General features: G+C 36.1%; 1 protein-coding gene across 2 annotated transcripts in view; it reads left to right on the top strand.

Annotated features, from left to right (window-relative positions):
- The window catches only part of THOC1 (THO complex subunit 1), a 35,418-nt gene that overhangs the window by 8,857 nt on the left and 8,500 nt on the right, over nucleotides 1-18,061 (top strand). For both annotated transcript variants that reach the window (XM_065932496.1, XM_065932495.1), the window contains exons 7-11: nucleotides 88-183; nucleotides 4,772-4,854; nucleotides 5,783-5,856; nucleotides 7,306-7,414; nucleotides 8,637-8,768. In XM_065932496.1, coding sequence (XP_065788568.1) covers nucleotides 88-183; nucleotides 4,772-4,854; nucleotides 5,783-5,856; nucleotides 7,306-7,414; nucleotides 8,637-8,768 — 494 coding nt within the window. The remainder of the gene's footprint in view (nucleotides 1-87; nucleotides 184-4,771; nucleotides 4,855-5,782; nucleotides 5,857-7,305; nucleotides 7,415-8,636; nucleotides 8,769-18,061) is intronic.

The raw sequence follows: 18,061 nt of genomic DNA, 5'->3' as shown, positions 1-18,061 counted from the left end.
CTTTTGAACTGGTTAAGACACTTGGGTATATTGTAATAAATATAGAATGATCTCTTCTGTGTAACCTTTGTTTCCATTTGTTGTTAGATCTCCTACGAAGATTATCAAAATCCCAGAATACAGTCTTCTGTGGACGAATTCAGCTCTTTTTGGCCAGGCTTTTCCCTTTATCTGAGAAATCAGGTGAGCTTTTGTACATAAATTGCTTTGCAGGAAAATTTTTACCTGTTTTTCATGGACTAGAATATACCATGATGATTTTTTTTTTTTTTTTAAAGGTTCTAAAAAAAAATTTTTTTTTAAAGGTTCTAAAAAGTTGAAAAATAGCGTAGGAAATTGTCGTTTGATTTTCTTTTACTTGTAAATAGTTGTACCTGTTCCAGTGTATAATACAGGTAACACTCAAATAAAGCCATTGATTTTTCAAGTTCAAAGCTTATTAATAATAATGTACAGTTGAATCACACTGAAATATGTAGCCATGAATCATGTTTTTATTTCATTTCTTAATGCCTGCCAGTTTTTCTGCTTCCATTTTCTTCTTCAGTCACTACTGTTTAGTCACATTTACTTTTGTTCGTTTCTTTTATCATTGTGAAATATAACAGTAGAATGAAAGTGCATAAAGTAAGTATATAGTATAATAATTGTGAAGCAGATAGCTGGGTAACCACAGTTCAGGTCCAAAAGTGAAGCATGGCAGTGTTCTCAAGCCCTCCACAGTCCGTTCAGACATGCCAGATTTTAACTGTATCTGCCTCAGTCACCCCTTCCTTAATATCAGCTAATCTACCACCTACTTCACATGTTGTAAGGATTAAATGAGTTAAAATTTGGAAGAGCTTACAACAGTGCCTGCTTGTGGTAAGACCTATAGTGTGTGTTAGCAGTGGCAAAATTACTTGTGACTTTCTTTTTGTCCTGCTGTATCTCTGCTTTTTTTCTTTCCTCTTATTTAAATGTGGTCAGGATTAATTTCAATTTACCAGTGTATTTACAACTTGTATTTCTGATCCTCTATCTGTGACTATGTCTTTAGACTTTAGTGCAAATTTTGTTTTGTCTGAAAAATCTTTATTTCTTTACTCTTGAACAATGATTGAAGATTAGATAGAGTGATTGAAGTATAGAGCTTGTAGGTTGGCACTGGACATAGGATTTCATTTAGTGGAAGGTCATCACTACTTTGCCTTTGTCTTCTAGAGAGGAGTCAGATGTCAGTCTAACTCCTTTGAAGATAATCTAGTTTTGTTTTTTCTCTGCTCTTGAAATTTTCTTTTTCTTTGAATTTTTGTTTGTGGGGTTTTCGGTTTTTCAGTTTTATATAATGTATCTAAGTATGGATTTTTAAAGTTTATCATTCTTCAGATTTGTGGGCATCTTGAGTTTGTGTATCGGTTGTTCTTCATCCACTTTGTAAAAATGTAAGCTGCTATTTCTTCAGATATTGTGTATGCTGCTTTCTCTTTATGAAACTCTAGTTAACATTCTATACCTTGTCTGTCTCTTACACTTTTTGCATTTTTCATCTCTGTCTCTTTCCATCACATTCTGTATGATTTCTTTAGAAATGTTTTCTAGTTTACTACTTCTCTGTTCATCTATGAATAATCTGCTGAAAATGAGTTCTTAATTTCAGTAACTGTACATTTCATTTCTAGAAAGTCTTTTTTTAAGTCTGCTGTGTCACTTTTTAGTGTCTTACTCCCTGCTGTTTTCAAACCTGTTTTTTAATTGTCTGACCAGGGTGAGCATTGTTACTTTTATTTATGTGTCTGATAATTCCAGCATCAAGTCTTTGTGCCTGTTTCTCACTCATGGTGTCTTACCTCTTTTGTGTTTCTGGTTAGCATTTGATATTATGTTTGAGAAGATATTAGAAGGAATAATTTGGAGGCCTGGGTTAGATACCTTTCTCCAGAGAGAGCTTTCATGACCTGCCAGGCACCTTGGAAGGTGCTACGATTAGTGTAAGCTTACCCTCATCTAGCCCAACTCAAGGTCTGTGATTGCTTAGGTCATCGAGAAGACTTGGCGTTGGACTGCAGTTTGGTTCATCCCTACCTGAGGACATAACCCTATACGTCCCAGCCTAGAAGATGGTTGGGGTAGGATTTATTAGATTCCACACCTTCCTTAGATTTGTTTTTAACATCCTTACTTCAGGAAGCTGCTAAAGAGTGGCTCAGTTTTGCAACTGATTCTTCCTGTTTGACAAACAGAAATGGCTTTGAGTGCTGACGCTGCATTGCTTATCTTTCTCGCCTTCTTAGTTTTTTGCCATATATTCCTCACTCTTTACAGTTTTTACAAAAGAACAATTTTTCTATTTCATTGTCTCAAACAATGCTGTGAACAGGGTTTATACTCTGTAAAAATTTATAGAATTAATTGATCCAAGTTTGTAGCTGTCCTTAGTGAGAGGATTAATCTGATTTGTTAATTAGTTAATTATTAGCCTTCTGTTACTGGAAGCTCAACTTTTTATATTTTTTAACAGCTTTACTGAGGTGTGAATTCACATACCATATAGTTCTCCATTGAAAACTCCATCACCACAGCTGATTTTAGAACAATTTCTCCTCCCGTAGGAGCCCTGTGCCTGCTGTCACTTTGCACTTACCCCCATCCCTGTCCTCTCTCCCAGGCCCGAAGAATAGGTCATCTACTTACTCATCTCTGTGGATTTTTCCTGTTCTAGACATTTTAAAAAAATGGAATAATACAATATGTGGTCTTTTGTGTCTAGCTTTTTTAACCTAGCATCTTCAAGATTCATCTGTGTTGTATGTATCAGTAGTTCATTCCTTTTTACAACTGAAGGATATTCTCTGCATGGATAGACTGCAGTTTGTTTATCCATTTTTCAGTTAATGGACACTTGAGTTGCTTCTGCTTTTTGGCTATTGTGAATAATGCTTCTGTGAACATTTGTGTGCAAGTTTGTATGGATGTATGTTTTCTCTTCTCTTGGGCATATACGTAGAATGGAATTGATGGGTCATGGTAACTGTTTTAATTTCTCCTGGAGGTATATCTAAGAGTAGAATTACTGGATCCCATGGTAACTCTGTGTTTAAGTTCTTGACGAGCCACTAGACTGTTTTCCAAAGTGGCTGCTTCATTTTACAGTCTTATCATTGATGCAAGTGCCTCCCAGTTTCCAAACATCCTTACTAACATAAGCTAGGTTGGCATTTCGGGATATCTTCTTGTAGTACTTTTTCTTTTCTTGTGTTTGTAGATGCTGAAGAGTCAGTAGAGTATATCCCAAGACCTTTAGAAAGCTGTTTTAGTTAGCATGTAGTTTATCCATTAAATTTAGTTAAGTGTGACTGAAATTTTTAACCTAATGGAGAATTATGTCATGTGCTATTGAGTAATAGAGAATAGACAAAGATGGTTTTAAGTAATTAATACAGAATAGTGATGTGCTTTTCTCAGTGCATGTTTCAGCATGGTGTTGATGTGTCTTTTTACTGGGGATGTTATCTTTGATCACCTAATTAAGAGAGTATCTTTGATCTCCATATTTCTCTACTACAATGCTACTATTTTCCCCTTTGTAATTAATAAATATTTGGAGGGAGATACTTTGAGGCTATGCAAATATTCCTTTTCTCTTTAGATCTTTGCCCACTGAGTTGAGTAGCATTCATCAGTGGATCTTGCCTATAGCAATTATTATTAGGTTTCCTGGTGGTGATTTTCTGTCTCTCTCATACCTTCTACATTTATGAATTGGAATTCTTCTCTAAAGAAGACTTGTCTCTGGAATTCCCTGACGGACCAGTGGTTAGGATGCTGAGTTTTCACTGCTGAGCGCTCAGGTTTGATCCCTGGTCAGAGAACTAAGATTCCCACAAGCCATGCAATGCAGCCAAAAAAAACGAAAAGCAGTTGTGTCTTCCCCCTTGTTTACTTATCAGTTCAATCATCTATTTCAAAATGAAGCTCATGAATATTTATTTTATATGAATTATAATTTCAATATCATTATTTGTTCAAATTGTTCAAGTTCTCCCCATTGGGTTCTCTTTCATGAGTTTCTGATATTAAAGGATAGTCCAGGTGCATCATGAATTTTTCCTTCTCAGCCACTTCTCCAAAGAGCCTGATTTGTCTTATTTTTAAAATGGTATTTAAAAGACAAGATCTGGGCCCTAGATACGCTAATTGTTACTAAAATATCACTGCTTCTAAGCCATCTCAGTGCACAGAGCTTGGAAAGATATGTATAAATACTAACATATACATATGCATCTTTATTGCTGTTATCTGTCTACATTTTTTTTAAATGACCAAAAACAATACAGTGATAACATAGTGACTGATAACTTGTGAGTCTAATCTCGCACCAATAGACCTGCTTATTTCTAGCTTCTTTCCCTGACAGTGAGAAACACGGCTCTCACTATACTTTTTTTGTAAACATTATTACACATTTATACTGAGTAATACAATTTCTGATTGTGCTTCAGCAAAGTCATAAATTAGTACGTAAAGCATTCTGTAAAATTGTTCTAGAATATTCATAAATAACAGATCAACTATATCTGTATTAGTATGTATAGAATTTTGCATACTCTAAAAGCACCTTCAAGAAATGAATTTTAGAAAGAATTTGAAAATCAAGTGTGATATAATTTCTGACTTGATCTTTTGCTTAATTTATCATTTTATATATTTTAGTTATATGACAACAAAGTTGTATTCTTAACCTGGTTTAGGTATTTGGGTTTGCTTTGAAAATCTTTTTGTTTTTTCATAGGTCTTAACTTGCAGAGTCAGTTTAATCTGGAAAATGTCACTGTTTTCAATACCAATGAGCAGGAGAGCACACTGGGTCAGAAGGTGAGGCTGATGTGAAATCAACAACATATTTTAAGTTTGTTATTGGGATAACTAGGACTTCCCAGGTAGCACAGTGGTAAAGGAGACATGGGTTCAATCCCTGGGTCAGGGAAGATCCCCTGGAGAAGGAAATAACAACCCGCTCCAGTATTCTTGCCTAGAAAATTCAGTGGACAGAGGAGCGTGGCAGGCTGTACAATCCATGGGGTCACAAAGAGTCGGACATGACTGAGCATACATGACTGAAAACAGTCCAGAGATGGCAAATTGTTGGACGTTCATTACCTGCTTTTCATTTAGGAGCAAGTTATAAAGTTTAAAAATTGTTTAATTAGATATAACTAATATTTCACATTAAATTAATCAGAATAGTTTACTTAATTTATCCCTTAAATTGTAATCATTGTCAATTTGGAAATGATACTGACTTTAAGATTTTTCCTTTCTCCTTTATGTATCTTTTAGATATTTCTTGGACTAGTCTATGTAAACTAGTTGTTTAAAAATTTTCAATATAGAGCTGGACACCAAGCATATCCTAAAGTGTTCCCAGATAATAAGTGTTATGTGTATGAGTGGAGGAAGATTTTCAGAGTTCAGTGAAAGTTGGGGACAAAAACTACTTAAATTCCCTTTGAGAGTTAGTTACTGTGATTCATGGAGTCCTTAGTGTACTAATGATCTTCTCACTTCTCACAAAAGATCATTGTGTATTATATTTCCAAATCATGTTTTGCCATAGGTTCTCTATTCGTGGAAAGAATCTACTGACCATATTTGGAAAAGTATTGATTTAAAACTTTACACTGTGTCTTCATGATTATCTTAATTGTCATACTGCTCTTGAGTTCTTGGATCCCTGTCATGTAGAATTCTCTTCTACCTGGCAACTACTTTATGACCAGATGTACATTTTTTAAAAATTTAGCACACAGAGGACAGAGAAGAAGGAATGGATGTAGAAGAAGGTGAAATGGGAGATGATGAAGCTCCAACAACTTGGTGAGTGTTTAGAAGTTCAGATTTCTTGATTTACACAGAAAATACCTTAATGATTTACCAAGTACTGAGGTAGTACAGAGAGGAAGGAGGTAGGAGAATGTAGACAAGGAGGAAGGAAATAATGCTTATAGATTCCTTTTATTTGTAGCTTTATATATATGTCTTAAAATTTTAACTCCTGAATCATTAATGGACTGAATCAGTTGGCTTCTAAATTGTGTGCGGGCAGTCTGCTGTTTCAGTGTGGCCGACCTCACACAGATGCGTAACATTTGGAAAGCCAACCGCAGGCACCTAGCTCCTCCCTTTCTCCCTCCCACAGCATGGCTTTGAGATCATGGTGCTGTATGGATCACTAAACCTACTTCCTGTTTCCCGTAGAAAACTACAGTGTTTCTTGGAATATTTGTATGGGCATGAAGCTTAGCAAAGATGCTAACTGTAATCCATAGGTTCAACTTTTTAAGGTTTATTCAGAAAAAATGGAATAAGCTAGTATGCAATTATGTTTACAGACAGAATTAATTTTAAGTGGTGATGTGGAAATGTTTTTGTAGATATTGGAGGATATGAAATAGTTGATACCGCAACCATTTTTAACAGGATTTGCTGATATAAAGTCTTAAATGTCTGTTTTAAAATCAAAAGTTGAAACAGTTTATAGCATAATGATTGCTTGCAAAATTAAAAATTAAAAGAATATGTGTTCACACTGAAGATTTGTAATGTATCCATATTGAACTAGTAGTGCCATTTTTGTAATCCTAAATTGATATGTACCTAATTGTTTATTCCCTACTAGGTCTCCCTAGCTTAGTGTGTTGGTTGGGATATAGCACCTTTGACTTTTTAACATTAGAATCAAATGAACATTAGTTTAAACCACATAGAAATTAATTTCTTTCTCACATAAAAGTCTGAAGACAGATGCTTCAGGGCTGATGCAGTAGCCCTCTTGAGGGAGATCCTCTGGGGACCCGGGTTCCTTCTTACTTCTTAGTCCACTGTCCCTGGGTATTTTCTCTTTTTCCTCTAGTCTTGGATGGTTCATCATCACATCTGCCTTCCAGCCAGGGAAAAGGGAAAATGGTGAAAAGTGGCCCACAAAGGACATGTGACTCCCACTCCCAGCTGATTGGGCAGAAACTAATCACATGGCCACACCTGGTGCAAGAGAGGTTGGGAACATAGCCTTAAATTCTGAATGTATCCAGCCAAAATGCAGGGGTTCCACTACTGACGATAAAGATGGAATAAGGGTCTGAGAACCCCTGAAATTATTTATAGTAAAGTTTATAAGTCTTTATGAATTTGTATTCTTTTCTGGGGAAAGAGACCATGGCTTTAATTAGCTTTTTAAAAGGATTTGGGCCCCAAGGAAAACTAAAGCATTTAGATATTTCTAAAATGACTTAAATGATTTATTTAATGTAACATTTGTTTTATCAGCTCCATTCCAATTGATTACAACCTGTACCGAAAATTTTGGTCACTTCAGGATTACTTTAGGAACCCTGTGCAATGCTATGAGAAAATCTCATGGAAAACTTTTCTCAAGGTGAGTTGCCATTGCAAAGTGCCAAAAGCCCATTATTTTATAGCTAATGGCAGTCAGAACTTGACTCTTGTCCAGCATACTTTTCCCTATTTAGTTCTTCTGCCTGTTATGTTTTTATACCAATTTCATAATATAGATGGTAAGCTGTAGATTAATATGTAAACAATTGATTTTGAGAGTAGTTTATGAATTATTTGAGGATTTTAAAGGTTAGTAGTTAGCAGCTTTAGTTTTTTATATTGGTTTGATTTTTTACATAGTATTGTCAACATGCATTGATGAACTGTTTGCAGACTACATTCTGCCTTTATTTTGCACAGAATTATTTTGGCTATCCTGTTAGAACAGGACTCTGCAGACTGTGGCCTTGGACCACATCCAGCCTAATGCCTGCTTTTGTAAATAAAGTTAATACAATATTGGCAAGCAGCCACACCAACGATTGACATATTATCTGTGATTGTTTTTGTGCTATAATGGCCGACTTTTGTAGTTGTAATTGAGACCATTTGATGAGTCATATGGTCTAAAATATTTGCTGTCTGACTTTTTGCAGGAAAAATTTGCCAACTTATTTTTTTTCCCAAAGAATTCTCTGTATTTCTTTTCTTGTACTTAAAGGTCAGTTTGTCCTTTTTGTTGTAGTCAGAATCTAAAGTTAATAAATATAGCTTTTAAAAGGAGAATGGTGTGTATTCTGTTACTTTTTAAAGTTTAATGTGCAATAAAGTTTTTATTTTATATGCAGTACTTTTTCTTTTCCACATAACTGTCCAAATTGAGATTAAATAGTAAGTGAGAAGTCACTTGGAATTGTCCCTCAACTGGATAGGGTTTGACATCATGTTTTTATTTGGTCGCTGTCTTTAGCACAGAAAAGGCTTGAGAGTTCCCACTGCTGATGAGACAGCTAATTTTACTGTCAAATTTCCTTATTCTCTCAAAACATTCCCTTCTCTGTTTTCTCCTTACACAAACTACTTAAGAAATCACATGTCTTCAGAAGTAGAGAGCTTATTCCTAGTTTTAGAGTAACCATAAAATCTCACAAAGAATAGTTTTCTCCTATTTTGCTGTCAGAATTTTTCTTCCTTAATGTGCCTTCAGTATGCATATATGGTTAACTGGGAATAAATTTGTAGATTATTTTGATTAGTGAAGCACTAAGCAAGTGATTGGGCAACAGTGCTAAATAAAACTAATTAGCATTTTTATTTTGCAGTATTCTGAAGAAGTCCTAGCTGTTTTTAAGAGTTATAAATTAGATGATACTCAGGCCTCAAGGAAAAAGATGGAAGAATTGAAAACAGGAGGAGAGCATGTATATTTTGCAAAATTTTTAACGAGTGAAAAGGTATGAATCTCCTTTTTTCATGAAGCACAGTAAGAAATATTTTTGTTTTTTTTTTATTTAGCTGATAGCCTTGTAAGTTAAATACAGTAGAAAAGTTTCTGACTTTATTTTTTGTTAAGACTGATAAGTGTTACTTTGAGAGTCCTGTTTTTTCTTGTATAAGTAAGACTGATTTCAAAGGTAAACGAAATTGTTCTGCATTGTCTGTTTTGTAAACTTACTTTAGGATAAGTGGGTTTTAGCTACTTTCAAGTGCATATGTTTGAACCTTAAGTTAGGGTTTAATTTGCATTTATGAAAATATTTTGTAATTAGTTTGCCAGTTAGGTACAAACAAGGGGTTTTAAAATTCCCTGCTAATTTTATTTATACAGTTTAATGAGTAAATGTTTTTCATTTACAGTGCTAAGGGATTATGTAAATTCCTAGTCAGGATGGCACATTGAGTTTGTTTCAGCTCAGTGCTTTTGCTCCAAACACACAGCAGTGATAGGTAAAATGTAAAAAGAGAAATCCACAAAGACGAAGCTGGGCTTCCTTTTCCAGAGCTGGATAAGTCTCTTCATGGACCCAAACTGCCAAGTAGCAACTGTGAAGAAAGCCTTGGGCCTCCTGGATTCTATATTCCAAGTAGGTGGTGGCACCCAAGAGTTTGGCTATAAGTGAGACCAGGTGGGTTCCATGTGGGATGAGCAGCCGGAGCCACTTTCACCAGCTTGAAGCCAGAGACTGGGGTAGAAATTAACCCACTTTTGAAAAGAAGCTAAGACAGATATTACCATTCTTCTGCCAAAGGCTGTCCTTCCATTCAAAACTCTGATGAACTCCAAAATCCAGTGCTAAGAAAGATCACCAACAAAATCAACTATTGATGTATACGTTCCAAAACTTTAAAATATGTATGTTTTGGATAATCAAAGAGATCACTGACAATGGAACATCCTTTGAGAATAGGAAATTGTGAAACTGAAAAATTTGAGCAGAAATTAAATAGAGCAGTTTAACATGACAACTCATTGAGAGTCTTGAAAATGAAAAATCTGATCACTGAAAGCATAGCACGTAGAATTAAACGACAGATTGGACACAGGTGACAAGAGGAACGAGTGATGAAAAGCTCACCTAAAATACAGCACAAAGAGACAGACTTTTTTGCTATCCTGAAAGCAGTTAGGAGCCATGGAAGATAGACTGAGAAATTCCAGCATATATTTAAGGAGAATTTCCAAAGAACAGAAGGGAAAGAATGATGGAAAAACCAAGGTACTGAAGGAAGTCCCAAGTTCTCACATTGAAAGCACGTTGCAGCTGCCAAGCAGGATAAAGAAAAATGAATCCATACTTAAGTACATTATGCTGTTACCTACGAGGACAAAGAGAAAACCTTAAATAGGCCACCAAAGAGGGGAGGGGAAAAACCCCACAAGTATACTGGAACAGACTCCCAACAGATATCAACAATAGGTACCAGAAAACAGGGGAGAAATATTTCTACTGAGGAAAAAAACAACCAAAAAAACTTAGCTAGAATAGTGTCTCCTTTACCGACTCTTTGTGAGCGTTTTCACCAGTGCAGACAGCGTGAGCTTTCAGGGTTAAGCACTGGAATCCCATTAGGTAGTATGACAGAGGTAAAAGCAGCTTTTAGAAGCTTAAAACTTTATAGTATGGAAAGAAAAAAAGGCACAGAGAATTGCAGCAAAGAATGTAAGGCGTGATGTTTTGCATTTTTACTTCCATTTGTTGCCTCTTAAGCAGCAAGTTTAATCTTAAATTGCAACATAGAACCCTTCTTGTGCAATCTTCATATTTTTCCTATGTATTTCCAGCATACAATGCAGGCATTGATGAACCTTTAGAGTTTTACTAACTGCAGTTTATTCGAAGACTGTTGCTGACACTCATGCCAGTTTTAATGTATGAGTGTGCTTCCACTCATCTGAGAAGGCAAACACAATTATTAAACCTTTTATCAGTACATGAAATAAAACCAACCTGAAATGGTCCTCAAGGTGGGAGACCTGAGCTGCCATTTTTCTTCTAACACTCTACTCTTTGGGTCTGATGCAGGGCAGCCCCATGAGTATCAGTGAACATAGTGGAAAGTTTAGGACACACCATTATTCTTTCTTGTTTTTAGAATCCCTTCCATGTATGAGTCAAGCCATAGTTATGCAAACAAGATAAGAGAGTAAATTCTTTGGGGCTGCCAAGCAGCCATGTAGGAAAGACTAAAGATAGGGTTAAACAAAAAAAAAAAAATACCCTGCCAGTGTAGGCTCTGGATCTGGAGCCTAATTTTAAAAGAATTGGCAGAGATGACTGGTTAATTGCTAAAAAGATAAGAATAAAGCTGGAATGAGAAATGACCCATCGTGGCTGTTATTAGCCAGGGTAATAGAAATTAATAATAACTGTAGCAAAAGAACCATTAAAAATGTTAGCTCCTCTAGAAATGAGAGCACTACACGGTCAGGATTTAGACAAAAACATAAGTTGGTATATTTATAAGTGCTGAAAGACATTTGAAAAGAAATGTTCAAAAAAAAAAGAAAAGAAATGTTCACGAGGGCAGTCACTGCCACTTAAACAACTTCCCAGGATTATGTAGGAACTTGGTGATCCCTTTAAATAATTTAAGAAAGAACTGTAGTACACTTGAGAGAGGTTATGTTTTCCTTGAAATCTCTCAGGATACACAGTTGGTCAGTTTTATACAGTATACTTGTTTTTTAATTGAGAAATAGGCATCTCCTGCAGCAATACTACTATTGTATCAGAAAGACTGCTGTCCGATCCCTATTCCCTGACAGACAAGTCAGTGGGCTTTCACAAAAAAGAAAAGGCTAGTCAATCAACAGAAAAAAATTAATATTAAAATTGACATTATTTTTATCAAATTATTAGGCAAACTGGAGATTATACACAAGCACTTTTCTTTGAAGTAAAGGAAACATTCTCAACTAGCTCAGATAAGGCAGGTAGAAGCCCACATCACCAAAGGTCCAAGAGAAAATCATAGATTCACGTGCTGGATTGCTGTTGGTTTGTTTTCCAGGGAATAGTGGTTTCCTTTTAAAGAAATTTGCATTTTATAGAGTTTTGCATTTTATAATCTTAACCCTTCTAGTTTCCTTGCAGTGCACAGCTAAGCTTTGTAATTCCACTGGTTTGCATTAAGAAGCAATAAAAATAGACCTAAGAAGCTTTAAACTTACGTGGAAAAGAGAACACAAGAGAATTTAACAACTGGAATATACAGCAAGTGCATAATAATTTGCAACCACAGAGAAATGTATATAACTAAAAACTGATCAGAAAAGTTGAAGTATTAGGGTGGAAAGAGACATACCAGGCAAATACCAACAAGAAGAAAGCTACATAAATACAAATAAAATTTAAGGCAAAAAACGTTAAGTAGGATGAAGGAATGCATATTAAAGGAATGAGCCACCAAGAAGATATCGTACACTTGCCTGCAATTAATAATATGCCCTCAAAATATATCAGAAGGAACTTCCAACAATATGAGAAGTTGGCAGGTCCACAGTTACAGTGGGATATTTTAAGTGCCTTCATCAAAAACTGATGGGTTGAACAAACTAGAGATTAGTAGGTATATGGAAGATTTTAGCAGTAATGAACTTGAGTACCTAATTTTGGCAAACCAAAATTAACAGGCATATGATAGTTTCGCATAATAAAAAAAAATCCTGATGTATATATGGAAACTTGTACACAACAAGTAGAGATAATGTCTTGAGTACACATTGAATGTTCACAAAATTTGTGTACTAGGTCATAAAGGAAGTCTCAGCGTATTTCAGAGATTTACTGTTGTACGGAATACACACAATCTCTGTCCACAAGGCAGTTAGATTAGAACTATGAAAAGGATAGTTTTAAAAGATATAAATGTATGGAAGCATGAAAAGCATTCTCCAGGAATTAAAGAGGAAGTCACAATGGAAATTCTAAGTTTGTTATAAATATGTTATTATACAGCAAATTGAATGTATTTTATGTCGTGTGTGGGTCACAAAGTGAGAGGTAAAAATATTACTTGAAATGCACTAATGAAAAATTTAAGAAAGAATCACTAGCTGAGAATTTAACTAAGCTTAAAAAGATACAGGATAAGCCTTGAGAGAAGTAGATAATAGCACAAATTAATGAAATATAAGAAGCTATAGAATATAGCAAAACCAAAAGCTTGAAAAGAAAAATTTTATAAAAAGAATTTTTGTAACAGTTCTCATAGAACAAGCCTGAACAAGGAAAAAATGAAAAGGTACCAATAAATTTATTGTTAAAAATAGGAGTAATTGGAAGTCAAGAGACAATAAAATGTGTAAGAGACTATATTCTGAACTGCTGTATTTTTAGATCTAATGAAATAGTAACTTCGTAGAATAATTAATTGCCAAAATGGATTCACAAAGAAATTAAAAACCGGAATAAACATAGAACAAGGAAGCAGTAACCAAAGTGACACCTTTCAGATTACATCAGGCCTGTATTTTTTTAGGTAGATATTATCAGTACCTCAAGGAATAAAGGAAAAGCAACCTAGGTTCTTGTATAAGATTAATGTAGCTTTTTTTTTTTAAATGTAACTTTTAAATGAAATCATGATAAGGACAGAACAAGAGAAAAAATATATATATCAATTTCACTCATGAATAGAGATGAAAAATATATTGTAAAAACTAATCAACTATAGTTATTTTTAAAAAGTAAAGACTAAATAATAACTAATACTTATTACAAAAACAAATCAAGGGAATTCAAAGAAGGGAATTCAAAAGAATTCTCAGTAATTTCAAGAACAAGACACAGATGTCTACCAACCATATTTCTGTTCAGTGCTGTAATGGAGGACCTAGTCATTTAAGTAAGAGAAAACAGAAAAGAAATGAGAGTTGAATGCCTCAGAGAGAAAAGACTGCACTGTCTGTATTTGAAGGCAGCATAATCGTCTACAAAGAAAATCTGAGAGAACCAACAGACTTTTTCAATTGAGGAAGCTTCAGCAAGGTTACAAAAGGAAAACATCAATAGTGTTCCTGTTGACAAAATGTTGTATAAAACAGCAGTGAAAACTAATACCTGGGAGAGATGTTCATGGAGAAAATGATAAAAATGAAGAGGTCTGATGACATTTATAGATAGGAAGACCCAGTGCTACCTCTGAAAATATGTCCATAAATCCAGTGTGTTTTGAATCAAATCCAAACAGGCTCTTGAATAGTTGATCTTAAAGTTTTTATGGAAAAGCAAAACGCCAAGAGTAACTAGGAAAATTTAGAAGAAGGTGGGAACAGTTGCCCTGTCAGACAGATATTAAGACCTATAAAGGTCTAATAATTAAAACAGAGTGAGTATCAGTAGAGGTATAAAGAAGAAAAAAAGAACTAGAACTAGACAGTGTAAAAAGAGAAGCCACAAACAAGGAGACGGTATTCACTACCTCCAGAACCAAGAAAGATTACTATCCTGAATATTCCTTTGACAAAAACACAACCACATGGAAAACTGGAAAGATGATATGAACAAGTAACTTACAGATACAGGAACCTGCATAACTAATGAGCTTAGAAAGGATGCTAAACATCTATAGTAGCCAAAGAAACTTAAATGATGAGATAATCACTTCACACTTAACAAATGGGCAAAATTTAAGTATCCTAACAAGAAATATATTGACAGAATTGTGAGGAGCAGAGAGCTAGTGCACACACCACTAGTTGACTATAAATTGAAACTTTGCAGCCAGCCACTTTGCAGAGCAATTTTATAATAAAGAGCAAAGTGAAAACTTCTTTTCCAAGAAGTGGGCCCTAGAGAATCACACACAAGACTCATTGATTGTAACCTATGTGTGTGTGAGTGAAAATGTGGGAATAACCAAATGTTCCTAAGTGGGAGACTGGGTGGGTGGTTCAGTTCAATTCAGTCGCTCAGTCGTGTCCGACTCTTTGCGACCCCATGAATCGCAGCACGCCAGGCCTCCCTATCCATCACCAACTCCTGGAGTTTACTCAAACTTATGTCCATCAAGTCGGGGATGCCATCCAGCCATCTCATCCTCTGTCGTCCCCTTCTCCTCCTGCCCCCAGTCCCTCTCAGCATCAGGGTCTTTTCCAATGAGTCAACTCTTTGCATGAGGTGGCCAAAGTATTGGGAGTTTCAGCTCCAGCATCAGTCCCTCCAGTGAACACCCAGGACTGATCTCCTTTAGGATGGACTGGTTGGATTTCCTTGCAGTCCACCACAGTTCAAAAGCATCCATTCTTCGGTGCTCAGCTTTCTTCACAGTCCAACTCTCACATCCATACATGAGCACTGGAAAAACCATAGCCTTGACTAGATGGACCTTTGTTGGCAAAGTGTAATGTCTCTGCTTTTTAATATGCTATCTAGGGTGGGTGGTAAACTAGGGTAAATTTTTATCCCATTGAGTTCTATAAAGCACCGAAAAATGGATGACTTAGAACAGGGGTCAGCACATCGCTCACTGCGTGTTTTTGTAAATGAGTATTTCTGACTCCCAGCTACACTTATTTCTTAACGTGTTGTCAGTGCTGCTTCTGCCCAGCGACAACAGAGTAGTAGTCATGGTGAAGATGGTACAACCACAAAGCCTGAAATAATTTACAGACGGACCCTTAACAGAAATTTGCCAACCCCTGAACTAGAGTTCCATGTATTAAGCTGTACATGTCAAAAATAATGTATGAAACATACCTTTTTGCAGAGTAATGCATGTAGTATAGTTTGAAAACATGCAAAATACCTTGACATTTATTGATGCCTCGTATATATAATAGTATATGCGTTAGAATCATCAACACCAAATACATGGCAGTGCTTGCCATAGTGAAAGGAGTGTCTGGAGGGGCGTCAGCGGTTTCGATGATACTCTCTTTCTTTAACAAATGTAGAACAAGTAAGAATGTTAGGATTTGATATGTAACTGGATCGTGAGATGTGAATGTTGTGTTACTTAACTGTGCCTTTTTGAACTTTAAGAAATACTCCATAATTTGAAAATTAGGTATTTTGATCTGATATGTTAATAATGACAAATTAGTTAAGAATTTGATCAAAGTGAATGCTCTTAATATTTTGTTTTCTAGCAAAGATTTTTAAAAGTATTTTGTATTAAAGTAACAGAAATGGAAGATTTCATATTTCAATTTAATTTTACAGAGGGTATTGTTTTGCTTTTTAATTTTTTATCAAAATTTTCAAATGTGCAGAAAGGGATATTTTTTATGTGTACAGTTTATTGACAGAAAGGCACATAAGAATAGCTACGAAGAGTAGCCTGAGCCTTTTTAGGTTTAGGATAATCATCAGGAAGGCAGTCCTGAGCCTAAGAGGTGCAGTAAAAACTAAGGACAATAAACAGCCCTTTATTCACAAAAAAAAGACAGCAAAAAAATATTTCACCTGTTGCATCATGTAAATGTGTAATTTTTTTTTTAAATAACTGAAGAAAAGTAGAACTAGAAAATGTATATTGTGGAAGAAAGAATATAATTGAATGTTTCCATTTTAGTCTTTCCTCTTAATAATGTGTGACCTTGCAAGGGGTCATTTTAACTTGTTGGGGCCTTGTTTTCTTAAGGATAGTGTGAAGCAGTTGAAATGATCAAACTAGTCTTTCTCATCTGATTCAATGTCTTGTTGACTCCTGTTTTCAATCTGTTGTTTTTATTAAAAATTATCATCCAACATAAAAAGTAAATGTGGAAAAGATGATATTTTAAAGCTCAAGGTAGATGAAAAGTTCGTAAACAGTGCCTGTTTCTTCAAGTCAGGAGTTCCAAACTGAACTCCTCGGGGTCTTGCCTCAGTCTTTGTTCCTCCTATTTCTTTCTTCTCATATATATGTGCTCCAACTTTAGGTTTGCTCCTGTGGTTCATGGTTGCTGCTTTTTCCAGAAAGTCTTCCTGGAGTAGTTTAGGCAATTAGGTGAGTGGTGGAGCCTCTCCGTGAATTAGCCAACACTGGAGAAAAGCAGGCTTTGTTGGGGAAATTGGTGTGTTCTATTTTGGACGGGAAATCTGATCGATTGTCAGTGGGACATTCCGATGAGATGTGGAGTAGCTTCTTAGGACACAGATCTGGAGCTGAGCGAGATGAAAAGTATAGATCTGGTATATAGTTTGGTTAACAGCTTATATGTGGTAATTTAAAAAGAGTGTAGACTAGGAGAAAAATGCAACAAACCAAATCCTGAAGAAAATCAGCACTTGAGGGAGAAGGAAGAAAGGAGAGGAGACAGAGAGGATTGAGAATTGGAGGAAAACTAGAAAGATGTGACTTCATGGAAGCCGAGCATATCAGGCGGGATGAGGACTATGAAGAGTGTTCACTGAATGTAACAAGTAAGTCACTGGTGATCTTGACGAAAACATTTCCCGTGGGTTGGTGATGCAGTGCCCCACGGGTTGCAGCAGGCTGAGGACTGGATGGGAGCACGGAATGTAGCCAGTTCTTTCAAGAAGCTTTGCTCTTCAGGGAGGATGAGGTGAGGCTATGGGATCTTTTTGAGAGAAGTTATTAAATGTTCAGTGGGAAAGAAGAAAGGGTTGAAGATAAGCACCAGGGTAGTTACTGATGGGACATCACACAGGATCAGCTTCAGCGGCGATGCTGTGGCAGAGGAACGAGGCAAACGAGGATGTGGGTACAGTGGAAACATCCAGTTTAGGGAGTTTTTCCTCCTCGTTGAAAGTAGAGGTGGCTACCCACCGAGAACGAGAGGGCTGGGTAGTAAGTAGTGTTCTGCTAAGTGCAGGGGTTGAAATAGCCGCGGTGGAGAAGCCTTGGAGAGTGAAGATGCTGATTAGAGATCAGGGAAACTTCTAAACTGGAGACAGTAGTGTAGCGGTGGTTGCATCTGCATGGCTGTGAGGTTTGTATTTTCTTTGAAGCAGCTCCACCTGCAGCCTCGATGGGAACCTCAGTGTTAGGATAGAGAAGGTGACCAACGGTTGGTTTGATGCAAGTTGCCCTTTTTCCCGGTAGATGTGACAGAAGTATGGGACGAGGGTGTGAAAGAGGTTGGCGAGAAGGTGATTCAAGAGCATGACCATGTGGTCTAGAGCAGGGGTCCCTTGACTACATCTCACAGGCCACATCTGGCCCACTTCCTGCTTGTTTTTGTAACGTTTAACATTTTTACATTAAGTACCTGCATACTATCCATCACATGCCTCTTGGCTCACATAGCCTAAAGTATTTACTCTCTGGGACTCTAAAGAAACGTTTCCTGACCCTT

Source organism: Muntiacus reevesi, chromosome 4, assembly GCF_963930625.1.
Source record: "Muntiacus reevesi chromosome 4, mMunRee1.1, whole genome shotgun sequence".
In the NCBI taxonomy this organism is placed as follows: domain Eukaryota; kingdom Metazoa; phylum Chordata; class Mammalia; order Artiodactyla; family Cervidae; genus Muntiacus; species Muntiacus reevesi.
Note: the sequence above shows the minus strand (reverse complement) of the source record. Positions and strands in the feature narration are given on the sequence as shown.